General features: G+C 45.1%; 2 protein-coding genes across 2 annotated transcripts in view; both read right to left on the reverse strand.

Annotated features, from left to right (window-relative positions):
* The window catches only part of LOC129811125 (collagen alpha-1(XI) chain-like), a gene marked incomplete at its 3' end in the record, with an annotated part of 3,779 nt that extends 2,400 nt beyond the window's left edge, over positions 1 to 1,379 (reverse strand). Inside the window, exons 1-4 of the mRNA XM_055862332.1 lie at positions 1,359 to 1,379; positions 755 to 862; positions 622 to 675; positions 148 to 201 (exon numbers count right to left, since the gene is read on the reverse strand). Coding sequence (XP_055718307.1) covers positions 148 to 201; positions 622 to 675; positions 755 to 862; positions 1,359 to 1,379 — 237 coding nt within the window. The remainder of the gene's footprint in view (positions 1 to 147; positions 202 to 621; positions 676 to 754; positions 863 to 1,358) is intronic.
* Positions 1,369 to 15,238, reverse strand: part of LOC129811126 (collagen alpha-1(XI) chain-like) — a gene marked incomplete at its 5' end in the record, with an annotated part of 79,659 nt that continues 65,789 nt past the window's right edge. The window contains 13 exon segments of the mRNA XM_055862333.1: positions 1,369 to 1,466; positions 3,489 to 3,542; positions 4,925 to 5,014; positions 5,171 to 5,278; positions 5,362 to 5,415; positions 5,627 to 5,680; positions 5,875 to 5,928; positions 6,180 to 6,224; positions 7,755 to 7,808; positions 8,060 to 8,104; positions 11,224 to 11,339; positions 12,502 to 12,555; positions 12,733 to 12,894. Coding sequence (XP_055718308.1) covers positions 3,527 to 3,542; positions 4,925 to 5,014; positions 5,171 to 5,278; positions 5,362 to 5,415; positions 5,627 to 5,680; positions 5,875 to 5,928; positions 6,180 to 6,224; positions 7,755 to 7,808; positions 8,060 to 8,104; positions 11,224 to 11,339; positions 12,502 to 12,555; positions 12,733 to 12,894 — 852 coding nt within the window.

Here is a 15,238-nt window from a genome sequence, read left to right on the forward strand (position 1 = left end):
GAGGGAAAGGGGAGGAGGGGAGAGAGAGAAAGAGAGAGAGAGAAGGTGTAGGGAGGAGAGGAGAGGGAGAGGATTACTTTCAATATTCAAAATGAATCCTTTAGACTAGAGAAACGTTACAGGTATGTGGTTGTACAACAGACTCACAGGAACTCCTGACTGCCCCATCGGGCCCTGGCCACCGGTTGGTCCTGTGGGGCCCTATAGAGACACAGACAATATTAGTTAGTTACTAGGTAGATAACAGGCTATAACAAGGTTCACAAGACTAAATGGTTTAATATTTGGTATTTGTGTAGTATTTGTGTAGTATTAGGGTAATGTTGGTTTAGTATTAGTGTAGTATTAGGGTAGTATTGGTTTAGTATTAGTGTAGTATTAGGGTAGTATTGGTGTAGTATTCGTGCAGTACTAGGGTATTATCGGTGTAGAATTGGTGCAGTATTAGTGTAGTCTTATGGTAGTATTAGTGTAGTATTATGTAGTACTTGTGTAGTGTTCGTGTAGTATTAGGGTCGTATTGGTGTGGTATTGGTATAGTATTGGTGTAGTATTGGTGTAGTACTGTATTAGTGTAATATTGGTGTAGATTTGGTGTAGTAATTATCTCAGTAGACTCACTGATTCTCCTTTGTCTCCTTTGCTGCCCTTCTGGCCTGGTCCTCCAGTCTCTCCCTACACACACACACAATAAATGCCTTCAGATACACACAACAACAACAACAACACACACACAGGGACAGGGCCATGTTACCTTATCCCCATCCTCTCCTGGGGGGCCTGCAGGGCCTGCAGCTCCAGGTAGTCCTAGAGGTCCCTGGTCTCCATCCTGTCCTGATGGTCCAATGGGGCCCGCCCCTCCCTGGGACAACACAACACACAGACAGACAGTTACATTACCTACACACAACTCTGGAACTATAGGGCCTCAGAAACAGAACTCACAACTCACAATACAGAACGTAGAACTCAGAATATGGAACACAGAACTCAGAATACCTAACTCATAACTCAGAATACTGAACTCAGAACTCAGAATATGGAACTAAGAAGTCAGAATACGGAACTCAGAACACAGAACTCAGAATATGGAACTCAGAACTCAGAATACGGAACTCAGAACTCCGAAAACGGAACTCAGAACTCCGAATACGGAACTCAGAACTCAGAATACGGAACTCAGAACTCAGAATACGGAACTCAGAATACGGAACTCAGAACTCCGAATACGGAACTCAGAATATGGAACTCAGAACTCAGAAAACGGAACTCAGAACTCAGAATACGGAACTCAGAACTCAGAACTCACAATATGGAATGTAGAACTCAGAATATGGAACACCTTTAAAGGTACCTACCGGTTCCCCCTTCTCTCCCATTGGTCCAGGTCCACCCACAGCCCCTGCCCTCCCAGGCTGACCAATAGCACCGGCCGACCCTGGAGGACCCCTCTCACCACCGGCCCCCTGCAGAGAGAGAGGGGGGGGGGATATACATATGTGCATTATACATCTTCACACTGTCTGTCTGGGGTCTGTGTTGGAGATGGAGAGAGTAAAAGTGTCTGTCTGGGGTCTGTGTTGGAGATGGAGAGAGTGAAAGTGTCTGTCTGGGGTCTGTGTTGGAGATGGAGAGAGAGGAAGTGTCTGTCTGGGGTCTGTGTTGGCAGATAGAGAGAGAGGTAGTGTCTGTCTGGGGTCTGTGTTGGCAGATGGAGAGAGAGAGAGAGGAAGTGTCTGTCTGGGGTCTGTGTTGGCAGATAGAGAGAGAGGAAGTGTCTGTCTGGGGTCTGTGTTGGCAGATGGAGAGAGAGGAAGTGTCTGTCTGGGGTCTGTGTTGGCAGATGGAGAGAGAGGAAGTGTCTGTCTGGGGTCTGTGTTGGAGATAGAGAGAGAGGAAGTGTCTGTCTGGGGTCTGTGTTGGCAGATGGAGAGAGAGGAAGTGTCTGTCTGGGGTCTGTGTGCAGATGGAGAGAGAGGAAGTGTCTGTCTGGGGTCTGTGTTGGCAGATGGAGAGAGAGGAAGTGTCTGTCTGGGGTCTGTGTTGCAGATGGAGAGAGAGGAAGTGTCTGTCTGGGGTCTGTGTTGGCAGATGGAGAGAGAGGAAGTGTCTGTCTGGGGTCTGTGGTGGCAGATGGAGAGAGAGGAAGTGTCTGTCTGGGGTCTGTGTTGCAGATGGAGAGAGAGGAAGTGTCTGTCTGGGGTCTGTGTTGGCAGATAGAGAGAGAGGAAGTGTCTGTATGGGGTCTGTGTTGGCAGATGGAGAGAGAGGAAGTGTCTGTCTGGGGTCTGTGTTGCAGATGGAGAGAGAGGAAGTGTCTGTCTGGGGTCTGTGTTGGCAGATGGAGAGAGAGGAAGTGTCTGTCTGGGGTCTGTGTTGGCAGATGGAGAGAGAGGAAGTGTCTGTCTGGGGTCTGTGTTGGCAGATGGAGAGAGAGGAAGTGTCTGTCTGGGGTCTGTGTTGGCAGATGGAGAGAAAGGAAGTGTCTGTCTGGGGTCTGTGTTGGCAGATGGAGAGAGAGGAAGTGTCTGTCTGGGGTCTGTGTTGGAGATGGAGAGAGAGGAAGTGTCTGTCTGGGGTCTGTGTTGGCAGATGGAGAGAGATGAAGTGTCTGTCTGGGGTCTGTGTTGGAGATGGAGAGAGAGGAAGTGTCTGTCTGGGGTCTGTGTTGGCAGATGGAGAGAGAGGAAGTTTCTGTCTGGGGTCTGTGTTGGCAGATGGAGAGAGAGGAAGTGTCTGTCTGGGGTCTGTGTTGGCAGATGGAGAGAGAGGAAGTGTCTGTCTGGGGTCTGTGTTGGCAGATGGAGAGAGAGGAAGTGTCTGTATGGGGTCTGTGTTGGAGATGGAGAGAGAGGAAGTGTCTGTCTGGGGTCTGTGTTGGAGATGGAGAGAGAGGAAGTGACTGTCTGGGGTCTGTGTTGGCAGATGGACAGAGAGGAAGTGTCTGTATGGGGTCTGTGTTGGAGATGGAGAGAGAGGAAGTGTCTGTCTGGGGTCTGTGTTGCAGATGGAGAGAGAGGAAGTGTCTGTCTGGGGTCTGTGTTGGCAGATGGAGAGAGAGGAAGTGTCTGTCTGGGGTCTGTGTTGGCAGATGGAGAGAGAGGAAGTGTCTGTCTGGGGTCTGTGTTGGAGATGGAGAGAGAGGAAGTGTCTGTCTGGGGTCTGTGTTGGAGATGGAGAGAGAGGAAGTGTCTGTCTGGGGTCTGTGTTGGAGATGGAGAGAGAGGAAGTGACTGTCTGGGGTCTGTGTTGGCAGATGGACAGAGAGGAAGTGTCTGTATGGGGTCTGTGTTGGAGATGGAGAGAGAGGAAGTGTCTGTCTGGGGTCTGTGTTGCAGATGGAGAGAGAGGAAGTGTCTGTCTGGGGTCTGTGTTGGAGATGGAGAGAGAGGAAGTGTCTGTCTGGGGTCTGTGTTGGCAGATGGAGAGAGAGGAAGTGAGGAATAGAGAGAGAGGACAGATGTAGAAGGAGAGGAGAGAGGACTCACTATAGCTCCTGCTGCTCCGACTGGTCCTTCACCTCCTTTCAGACCAGCAGGACCCTGGGGAGAACACACTGCTATCACACCATCACAGGATCTGTGTGTGTGTCTGTGTCTGTCTCTGTGTCAGTCTCTGTGTCTGTGTCTGTCTCTGTGTATGTGTCTGTCTCTGTGTCAGTCCCTGTGTCTGTGTGTGTCAGTCTCTGTGTCAGTCTCTGTGTATGTCTCTGTGTCAGTCTCTGTGTCAGTCTCTTTGTCTATATCTGTGTCAGTCTCTGTGTCAGTCTCTGTGTCAGTCTCTGTGTCCGTCACTGTGTCTGTGTCAGTCTCTGTGTCAGTCTCTGTGTCCGTCTCTGTGTCAGTCTCTGTGTCCGTCTCTGTGTCAGTCTCTGTGTCCGTCTCAGTCCCAGTCTCAGTGTCAGTGTCAGTGTCAGTGTCAGTCTCAGTCTCAGTGTCAGTCTCTTTGTCAGTCTCTTTGTCAGTCTCTTTGTCAGTCTCTGTGTCAGTCTCTGTGTCAGTCTCTGTGTCAGTCTCTGTGTCAGTCTCTGTGTCTGTCTCTGTGTCCGTCTCTGTGTCCGTCTCTGTGTCCGTCTCTGTCTCTGTCTCTGTGTCCGTCTCTGTGTCAGTCTCTGTGTCCGTCTCTGTGTCAGTCTCTGTGTCAGTCTCAGTCTCAGTCTCAGTGTCAGTGTCAGTGTCAGTGTCAGTCTCAGTGTCAGTGTCAGTCTCTTTGTCAGTCTCTTTGTCAGTCTCTGTGTCAGTCTCTGTGTCAGTCTCTGTGTCAGTCTCTGTGTCAGTCTCTGTGTCAGTCTCTGTGTCTGTCTCTGTGTCTGTCTCTGTCTCTGTGTCCGTCTCTGTCTCTGTCTCTGTCTCTGTCTCTGTCTCTGTGTCAGTCTCTGTGTCCGTCTGTGTCTGTGTCTGTCTCTGTGTCAGTCTCTGTGTCCGTCTCTGTGTCAGTCTCTGTGTCAGTCTCTGTGTCAGGCTCTGGGTCTATGTCTGTCTCTTTGTCAGTCTCTGTGTCAGTCTCTGTGTCCGTATCTGTGTCAGTCTCTGTGTCAGTCTATGTGTCAGTCTATGTGTCAGTCTCTGTGTCTGTCTCTGTCTCTGTGTCTGTGTCAGTCTCTTTGTCGGTCTCTGTGTGTGTGTGTGTGTGTGTGTGTGTGTGTGTGTGTGTGTGTGTGTGTGTGTGTGTGTGTGTGTGTGTGTGTGTGTGTGTGTGTGTGTGTGTGTGTGTGTGTCAGTCTCTTTGGTAGTCTCTTTGTCGGTCTCTGTGTCTGTGTGTGTGTGTGTGTGTGTGTGTGTGTGTGTGTGTGTGTGTGTCAGTCTCTTTGGTAGTCTCTTTGTCGGTCTCTGTGTGTGTGTGTGTGTGTGTGTGTGTGTGTGTGTGTGTGTGTGTGTGTGTGTGTGTGTGTGTGTGTGTGTGTGTGTGTGTGTGTGTGTGTTACCATGCCCCCGGCGGCCCCTCTGCTGCCTCTGAAGCCCCTGAGTCCTGGAGGACCAGCTTTCCCAGAAGTCCCTCCTGCACCCGGGTCGCCCTGGAAACAACAACAACAACAGCTCTGATTGGTGGAACGCTCATGAGGTCAATTGAACTAACCAGTGAAGATGATTCTTGTAATGACTGGTAATGGTGATTATCGAGGTGAAAACAATGATGATTCAAAATGATGATGATGATGACGAAGAATCACCTTAGCTCCCTCCTTCCCAGCGGTGCCAGGTAGGCCCTGCTCTCCCGGTACACCAGGTGACCCGGGGTGACCTCTGTCTCCCAATGACCCGGTCTCACCTGATTTACCCTGCAGCAACAAATCAGGTTAGAGAGAACACAAACAGACCAATCAGGTTAGAGAGAACACACATAGCAACCAATCAGACTCACCTGTGGCCCCACAACACCTCCTGGACCTGGGGGTCCAGTCTTTCCTTGGAAACCCTGGAGAGAGAGAGAGGCGGGGGGGGAGAGAGAGAGATAGAGAGGGAGAGAGAGAGAGAGAGAGAGAGAGAGAGAGAGAGAGAGAGAGAGAGAGAGAGAGAGAGAGAGAGAGAGAGAGAGAGAGAGAGGGGGGGGGGAGAGAACAAGAGAGACATTAGTGGATGGATAGGTGTATTTAGGTACCTTCTTGTGACCTCTAACCTCTACTCACCGGCTCTCCTCTCTGACCTGGGTGACCCGGAAGTCCATCTTTCCCCGCTGGACCCTACACACACACAGGAAGGGACATGACAGTCACACAATTCAATATCCTGTTACACTACAATGACAGCAGAACTGAGTGTCCTCAATAGTATAATATTTTGTGTGTGTGTGTGTGTGTGTGTGTGTGTGTGTGTGTGTGTGTGTGTGTGTGTGTGTGTGTGTGTGTGTGTGTGTGTGTGTGTGTGTGTCACTCACGTTGGGTCCCTTGAGTCCTGATTCCCCGTTCCGTCCTTGTGGCCCTTGAGGCCCCTGGACAACACATCAATTTATCAATCAAACAGTCAATCAATTCATTCATCAAACACTCATCCAACCAATCAAACACGTAATTCAATCAATTAAGCAATTAGCCAGTTACCCAAGTAACAAATCAACCAATTAAAACACTTACACAACCAATCAACCAGTCAACAAATATACTAATTAACAAATCAGCCAATCAACTAATTAACCACTCAATCAATAAAGCGATGAATGAAGCATGCCGTTCCTGTCTTTACCCTGTCTCCAGTTGGTCCGTTGGGTCCATCGTGTCCAGAGGAGCCCTGTGACAGACAGGAAAACAAACAAATCAAATACAACTGTATTGGATCACATATTCAGATGTTATTGTGGGTGTAGCGAAATGCTTGTGTTCCTAGCTCCAACAGTGCAGTAGTATCTAACAATACACAACAATACACACATCTAAAAGTAAAGTAATGGAATCAAGAAATATAGAAATATTAGGACGAGTGATGTCAGAGTCCGAAATATAAATCTGTAGAGATAGTATTCAGATCCCAGGACTTTGTCCACATTTTGTTACGTTACAGCCTTATTCTAAAATAGATATTTATTTTTTTATCCTCAGTAATCTACACACAATACCCCATAATAATAAAGTGACAACAGGTTTTAAGAAATGTTTGAAAACGTTTCAAAAGAAAATATAAAAATAAACGTATTTACATAAGTATTCAGACCCTTTGCTATGAGACTCCAAATTGAGTTCAGGTGCATTCTGTTTCCATTGATCATCCTGGAGATGTTTCTACAACTGGAGTCCAACTGTGGTATATTTCATTGATTGGACATGATTTGGAAAGGCACACAACATCATCACGCCTCCATCACTCTTAAATGGAAGAAGTTTGGATCCACCAAGACTCTTCCTAGAGTTGGACCCCCGGCCAAACTGAGCAATCAGTGGAGAAGTGCCTTGGTCAGGAAGGTGACCAAGAACCCGATGGTCACTGACAGTGCTTCCAGAGTTCCTCTGTGGAGATGGGAGAACCTTCCAGAAGGACAACCATCTCTGCATCACTCCACCAATTAGGCCTTTGTGGTAGAGTTGCCAGACGGAAGCCACTCCTCAGTAAAAGGCACATGACAGGTCGCTTGGAGTTTGTCAAAAGCCACCTAAAGACTCTCAGACCATGAGAAACAAGATTCTCTGGTCTGATGAAACCAAGATTGAACTCTTTGGCCTGAATGCAAAGTATTACGTCTGGAGGAAACCTGGCACCATGAAGCATGGTGGTGGCAGCATCATGCTGTGGGGATGTTTTTCAGCGGCAGCGACTGAGAGACTAGTCAGGATCGAGGCAAAAAATGAACGGAGCAAAGTACAGAGAGTACAGATCCTTTTTAAATTGTAATTGCTAAAATGTCTAAAAATCTGTTTTTGCTTTGTCATTATGGGGTATTCTGATGTCATTATGGGGTATTGTGATGTCAATATGGGGTATTAGGTTGTTATCATGGGGTATTATATTATATATATATATATATTATATATTATATAGAATACTATATTATACTATTAACTTATAGAATACTATACTATATACTATAATATTAATCCGTGTGACTGAGGTTATGCTCCAAATGGCACCCTATTCTCTATGTAGTGCACTAATCAAAAGTAGTGCACTATAAAGGGAATAGGGTACCCTTACCAAAGGCACCCTATTCTCTGTGTAGTGCTCTCCTTTCTAGGATGCCATTTGGGATGCATGCTGTGTTATGGCTATTACTGCTGGATAGAGAGTTTACGATGACCTCATAATGATTAGAATGGATTGAACTCTGACCTTTCCCCCTGTCTTCCCTGTTGGTCCCTTGGCACCCCGGCCCCCACGCAGCCCCTGCAGGAAAAACAACAGTATTACACACACAGATAAACACACATAGACAGAGACACACACACACATGTACACACACAGACAGTACTCACATACGTACACACACAGACAGTACTCACATACGTACACACACAGACAGTACTCACACACGTACACACACAGACAGTACTTACATAGGTACACACAAAGGCAGTACTCACACATGTACACACACAGACAGTACTCACATACGTATACACACAGACAGTACTCACGTTAGGACCCCTTTGTCCTGCACTACCTGCTTCCCCCCCGGGACCCTGTGGAAGACAAAACAGGACAGACCGTTACTATGGGTACACCATACAACCCGTTACCATGGATACACCACTGATGTATTAACAACATTTAAATATTTTTAATATACTGTACCTGACAATATACTGGACCTGACAATATACTGGACCTGACAATATACTGGACCTGACAATATACTGGACCTGACAATATACTGTACCTGACAATATACTGTACCTGACAATATACTGGACCTGACAATATACTGTACCTGACAATATACTGGACCTGACAATATACTGGACCTGACAATATACTGGACCTGACAATATACTGGACCTGACAATATACTGTACCTGACAATATACTGGACCTGACAATATACTGGACCTGACAATATACTGGACCTGACAATATACTGTACCTGACAATATACTGGACCTGACAATATACTGTACCTGACAATATACTGTACCTGACAATATACTGTACCTGACAATATACTGTATACTGTACCTGACAATATACTGGACCTGACAATATACTGGACCTGACAATATACTGTATACTGTACCTGACAATATACTGTACCTGACAATATACTGTATACTGTACCTGACAATATACTGTACCTGACAATATACTGGACCTGACACTATACTGTATACTGTACCTGACAATATACTGGACCTGACAATATACTGGACCTGACAATATACTGTATACTGTACCTGACAATATACTGTACCTGACAATATACTGTATACTGTACCTGACAATATACTGTACCTGACAATATACTGGACCTGACAATATACTGGACCTGACAATATACTGGACCTGACAATATACTGTACCTGACAATATACTGGACCTGACAATATACTGTACCTGACAATATACTGTACCTGACAATATACTGTATACTGTACCTGACAATATACTGGACCTGACAATATACTGTACCTGACAATATACTGGACCTGACAATATACTGTACCTGACAATATACTGGACCTGACAATATACTGGACCTGACAATATACTGTACCTGACAATATACTGGACCTGACAATATACTGGACCTGACAATATACTGGACCTGACAATATACTGTACCTGACAATATACTGGACCTGACAATATACTGGACCTGACAATATACTGGACCTGACAATATACTGTACCTGACAATATACTGGACCTGACAATATACTGTACCTGCCAATATACTGTACCTGACAATATACTGGATACTGTACCTGACAATATACTGTACCTGACAATATACTGGATACTGTACCTGACAATATACTGGACCTGACAATATACTGGACCTGACAATATACTGTACCTGCCAATATACTGTACCTGACAATGTACTGGACCTGACAATATACTGTACCTGACAATATACTGTACCTGCCAATATACTGTACCTGACAATATACTGTACCTGACAATATACTGTACCTGACAATATACTGGACCTGACAATATACTGTATACTGTACCTGACAATATACTGGACCTGACAATATACTGGACCTGACAATATACTGTATACTGTACCTGACAATATACTGTACCTGACAATATACTGTATACTGTACCTGACAATATACTGTACCTGACAATATACTGGACCTGACAATATACTGGACCTGACAATATACTGGACCTGACAATATACTGTACCTGACAATATACTGGACCTGACAATATACTGTACCTGACAATATACTGTACCTGACAATATACTGTACCTGACAATATACTGTATACTGTACCTGACAATATACTGGACCTGACAATATACTGTACCTGACAATATACTGGACCTGACAATATACTGTACCTGACAATATACTGGACCTGACAATATACTGGACCTGACAATATACTGTACCTGACAATATACTGGACCTGACAATATACTGGACCTGACAATATACTGGACCTGACAATATACTGTACCTGACAATATACTGGACCTGACAATATACTGGACCTGACAATATACTGGACCTGACAATATACTGTACCTGACAATATACTGGACCTGACAATATACTGTACCTGCCAATATACTGTACCTGACAATATACTGGATACTGTACCTGACAATATACTGGACCTGACAATATACTGGATACTGTACCTGACAATATACTGGACCTGACAATATACTGGACCTGACAATATACTGTACCTGCCAATATACTGTACCTGACAATATACTGGACCTGACAATATACTGTACCTGACAATATACTGTACCTGACAATATACTGGACCTGACAATATACTGGACCTGACAATATACTGTACCTGACAATATACTGTACCTGCCAATATACTGTACCTGACAATATACTGTATACTGTACCTGACAATATACTGGACCTGACAATATACTGTACCTGACAATATACTGGACCTGACAATATACTGTACCTGACAATATACTGTATACTGTACCTGACAATATACTGTATTTGACAGTATATTGTACTTGACAATAACGTTGTGTTTTCTATAGCACCGACTTGATGAAAGTGTGTTTCAATTACATAGAAACTGAATATAAATACAATAAATATTGACGTGTCCATGTCCAGCAGGGCCCATATGGCATAGAATCACACATAGGATCTCTATGTTATGAATATCTATGGGTGTGTTAGTAAATTCACACTGGCTATCTACTCATATTTCAGAGCACCTCGTCTAAGTGTGCCAGAGCGCAGAATAACTGATGAATTTATGAACACTCAACACCCGTTGAATATGGCCGGTGTCGGTAAATGTTGTCAAAAAAGTGTAATTAAATTGTTGCCAGCAGCACAGTTACATTCACCAACGCTCTGGATAACATGAAAACAGCCCAACCAGCTCTGCTAGGGGGAGTAAAATGGTCAGAGTGAGGTGTTCTCTCATTGGTGTCTGGAAGTAGAAAGTAAGCTAGCCAACGTTGTTAGCTCGGATGCTTGACTGCCGTTGTGAGGTCAGAATGCTCGGATCAACCCTACTCCTCGACCAGAGCTTCCAGTATACGCGCTGAACACTCCTAGAGCGAAACACTGAATTTATGAACGGACAATCTGACAACGCTCTGAATTTAGGAACAACCAGAGTGCACTGTCGCACTCCAGATTGAATGTATGAACAGTCCCTATGGTAAAGCCTCCCTCTACTACTCACCCTCTTCCCCTTCTCTCCCAACACTCCGATAGCTCCAGGAAAACCATCCGAACCCTGTTGACACGCACACAAACGTTACTGCTACAAACAATGGGTTAGCCTTCTCTGTTACTGCTACATTCAATGTGTTAGCCTTCTCTGTTACGGCTACATTCAATGTGTTAGCCTTCTCTGTTACTGCTACATTCAATGTGTTAGCCTTCTCTGTTACGGCTACATTCAATGTGTTAGCCTTCTCTGTTACTGCTACATTCAATGTGTTAGCCTTCTCTGTTACTGCTACATTCAATGTGTTAGCCTTCTCTGTGTTACTGCTACATTCAATGTGTTAGCCTTCTCTGTGTTACTGCTACAAACCATGTGTTAGCAGTAACACCGAGAAGGCTAACACATTGTTTGTAGCAGTAACACCGAGAAGGCTAACACATTGTTTGAACATAGCAGTAACACAGAGAAGGCTATGTTCAAACAATGTGTTAGCCTTCTCGGTGTTACTGCTACGTTCAAACAATGTGTTAGCCTTCTCTGTGTTACTGCTACAAACAATGTGTTAGCCTTCTCTGTGTTACTGCTACGTTCAAACAATGTGTTAGCCTTCTCTGTGTTACTGTTACAAACATTGTGTTAGCCTTCTCTGTGTTCCTGCTACGTTCAAACAATGTGTTAGCCTTCACTGTGTTACTGCTACAAACAATGTGTTAGCCTTCTCTGTGTTACTGCTACGCTCAAACAATGTGTTAGCCTTCTCTGTGTTCCTGCTACGTTCAAACAATGTGTTAGCCTTCTCTGTGTTCCTGCTACATACAATGTGTTAGCCTTCTCTGTGTTCCTGCTACGTTCAAACAATGTGTTAGCCTTCTCTATGTTCCTGCTACGTTCAAACAATGTGTTAGCCTTCTCTGTGTTCCTGCTACAAACAATGTGTTAGCCTTCTCTGTGTTACTGCCACGTTCAAACAATGTGTTAGCCTTCTCTGTGTTCCTGCTACATTCAAACAATGGGTTAGCCTTCTCTGTGTTCCTGCTACGTTCAAACAATGTGTTAGCCTTCTCTGTGTTACTGCCACGTTCAAACAATGTGTTAGCCTCCTTTGTGTTCCTGCTACAAACAATGGGTTAGCTTTCTCTGTGTTACTGCTACATTCAAACAATGTGTTAGCCTTCTCTGTGTTAACTAATATGCTTATTTGTTTACTTGATATATTAACTCCTCTCACCTTAGGTCCTTTTTGTCCCGGATACCCCGGCAACCCTGGAACTCCCAGTTTACCCTGAGAGAGACAGAGAGCGAGGAGGAGAATAGAAGCAGAGAAGATTGAGTCTTCTGTAAATGTTGATATCTTATAACTTTTTGATACAAGGTAATGCCTAGGCTTTAGCTCAGTGGGCTAGCGCAGACAACAGTGGTTTAAAATCTCCCACACACACAACATCTGTGTAGCACCTACCTTTTCTCCAGCGATGCCCACGGTTCCAGCCTCCCCCAGCGGTCCAGCCTGTCCTTTAGGTCCTTCAGGACCATCCTCTCCCCTGGACCCTGGGACCCCGTTATCACCCCCGTCACCTTTCAGCCCCATCTCTCCCTTAGAGCCGGGGAACCCGTCCTCACCCTACAACTCAGAACACAGAGAACACAGAACAAGCTGCAAGGTCAGAAACACAGAGATAAATCTGGCGTAGTGCTGTGTAAAACATAGAGCTAATTCAGAGTAGTGCTGTGTAAAACATAGAGCTAATTCAGAGTAGTGCTGTGTAAAACATAGAGCTAATTCAGAGTAGTGCTGTGTAAAACAGAGCTAATTCAGAGTAGTGCTGTGTAAAACAGAGCTAATTCAGAGTAGTGCTGTGTAAAACAGAGCTAATTCAGAGTAGTGCTGTGTAAAACATAGAGCTAATTCAGAGTAGTGCTGTGTAAAACAGAGCTAATTCAGAGTAGTGCTGTGTAAAACATAGAGCTAATTCAGGGTAGTGCTGTGTAAAACATAGAGCTAATTCAGAGTAGTGCTGTGTAAAACTGAGGTTAACTCAGGGTAGTGCTGTGTAAAACCAAGGTTAACTCAGGGTAGTGCTGTGTAAAACATAGAGCTAATTCAGAGTAGTGCTGTGTAAAACCGAGGTTAACTCAGGGTAGTGCTGTGTAAAACCGAGGTAAACTCAGGGTAGAGCTGTGTAAAACCGAGGTTAACTCAGGGTCGAGATGTGTAAAACCGAGGTTAACTCAGAGTAGTGCTGTGTAAAACTGAGGTTAACTCAGAGTAGTGCTGTGTAAAACCAAGGTTAACTCAGGGTAGAGCTGTGTAAAACCGAGGTTAATTCAGGGTAGTGCTGTGTAAAACCAAGGTTAACTCAGAGTAGTGCTGTGTAAAACATAGAGCTAATTCAGAGTAGTGCTGTGTAAAACCGAGGTTAACTCAGGGTAGTGCTGTGTAAAACATATGGCTAATTCAGAGTAGTGCTGTGTAAAACAGAGGTTAATTCAGGGTAGTGCTGTGTAAAACATAGAGGTAATTCAGAGTAGTGCTGTGTAAAACCGAGGTTAACTCAGGGTAGTGCTGTGTAAAACCGAGGTTAACTCAGGGTAGTGCTGTGTAAAACCGAGGTTAACTCAGGGTAGAGCTGTGTAAAACCGAGGTTAACTCAGGGTAGTGCTGTGTAAAACCGAGGTTAATTCAGAGTAGTGCTGTGTAAAACCGAGGTTAACTCAGAGTAGAGCTGTGTAAAACCGAGGTTAATTCAGAGTAGTGCTGTGTAAAACCGAGGTTAATTCAGAGTAGTGCTGTATAAAACCGAGGTTAATTCAGAGTAGTGCTGTGTAAAACCGAGGTTAACTCAGAATAGTGCTGTGTAAAACATAGAGCTAATTCAGAGTAGTGCTGTGTAAAACCGAGGTTAACTCAGAGTAGTGCTGTGTAAAACCAAGGTTAACTCAGAGTAGTGCTGTGTAAAACCAAGGTTAACTCAGGGTAGAGCTGTGTAAAACCAAGGTTAACTCAGGGTAGTGCTGTGTAAAACCGAGGTTAATTCAGGGTAGTGCTGTGTAAAACCGAGGTTAACTCAGGGTAGTGCTGTGTAAAACCGAGGTTAACTCAGGGTAGTGCTGTGTAAAACCGAGGTTAACTCAGGGTAGTGCTGTGTAAAACATAGAGCTAATTCAGAGTAGTGCTGTGTAAAACCGAGGTTAACTCAGAGTAGTGCTGTGTAAAACCGAGGTTAACGTGGAGAGAAGGGACTACCGGTAAGTCTCCGTCAACGTGATCAAGACAAAGGAGATGATTGTGGACTACAGGAAAAAGGTGGACCGAGCACGTCCCCATTCTCATCGACGGGGCTGTAGTGGAGCAGGTTGAGAGCTTCAAGTTCCTTGGCGTCCACATCACCAACAAACTAACATGGTCCAAGCACACCAAGACAGTCGTGAAGAGGGCACGACAAAACCTATTCCCCCTCAGGAGACTGAAAAGATTTGGCATGGGTCCTCAGATCCTCAAAAGGTTTTACAGCTGCACCATCGAGAGTATCCTGATGGGTTGAATCACTGCCTGGTATGGTAATTGCTCAGCCTCTGACCGCAAGGCACTACAGACGGTAGTGCGTACGACCCAGTACATCACCGGGGCCAAACTTCCTGCCATCCAGGACCTCTATACCAGGCGGTGTCAGAGGAAGGCCCAGAAAAGACTCCAGCCACACTAGTCATAGACCGTTCTCTCTGTTACCTCATGGCGGTACTGGAGTGCCAATTCTAGGTCCAAGAGGCTTCTAAACAGCTTCTACCCCCAAGCCATAAGACTCCTGAACAGCTAATCAAATGGTCACCCAGATTATTTGCATCCCCCCCCCCCCCCCAAGCTGCTGCTACTCTCTGTTATTATCTATGCATAGCCACTTTAATAACTCTACCTACATGTACATAATTACCTCAATTACCTCGACACCGGTGCCCCCTGCACATTC

Source organism: Salvelinus fontinalis, chromosome 14, assembly GCF_029448725.1.
Source record: "Salvelinus fontinalis isolate EN_2023a chromosome 14, ASM2944872v1, whole genome shotgun sequence".
Taxonomy (NCBI): Eukaryota; Metazoa; Chordata; class Actinopteri; order Salmoniformes; family Salmonidae; genus Salvelinus; species Salvelinus fontinalis.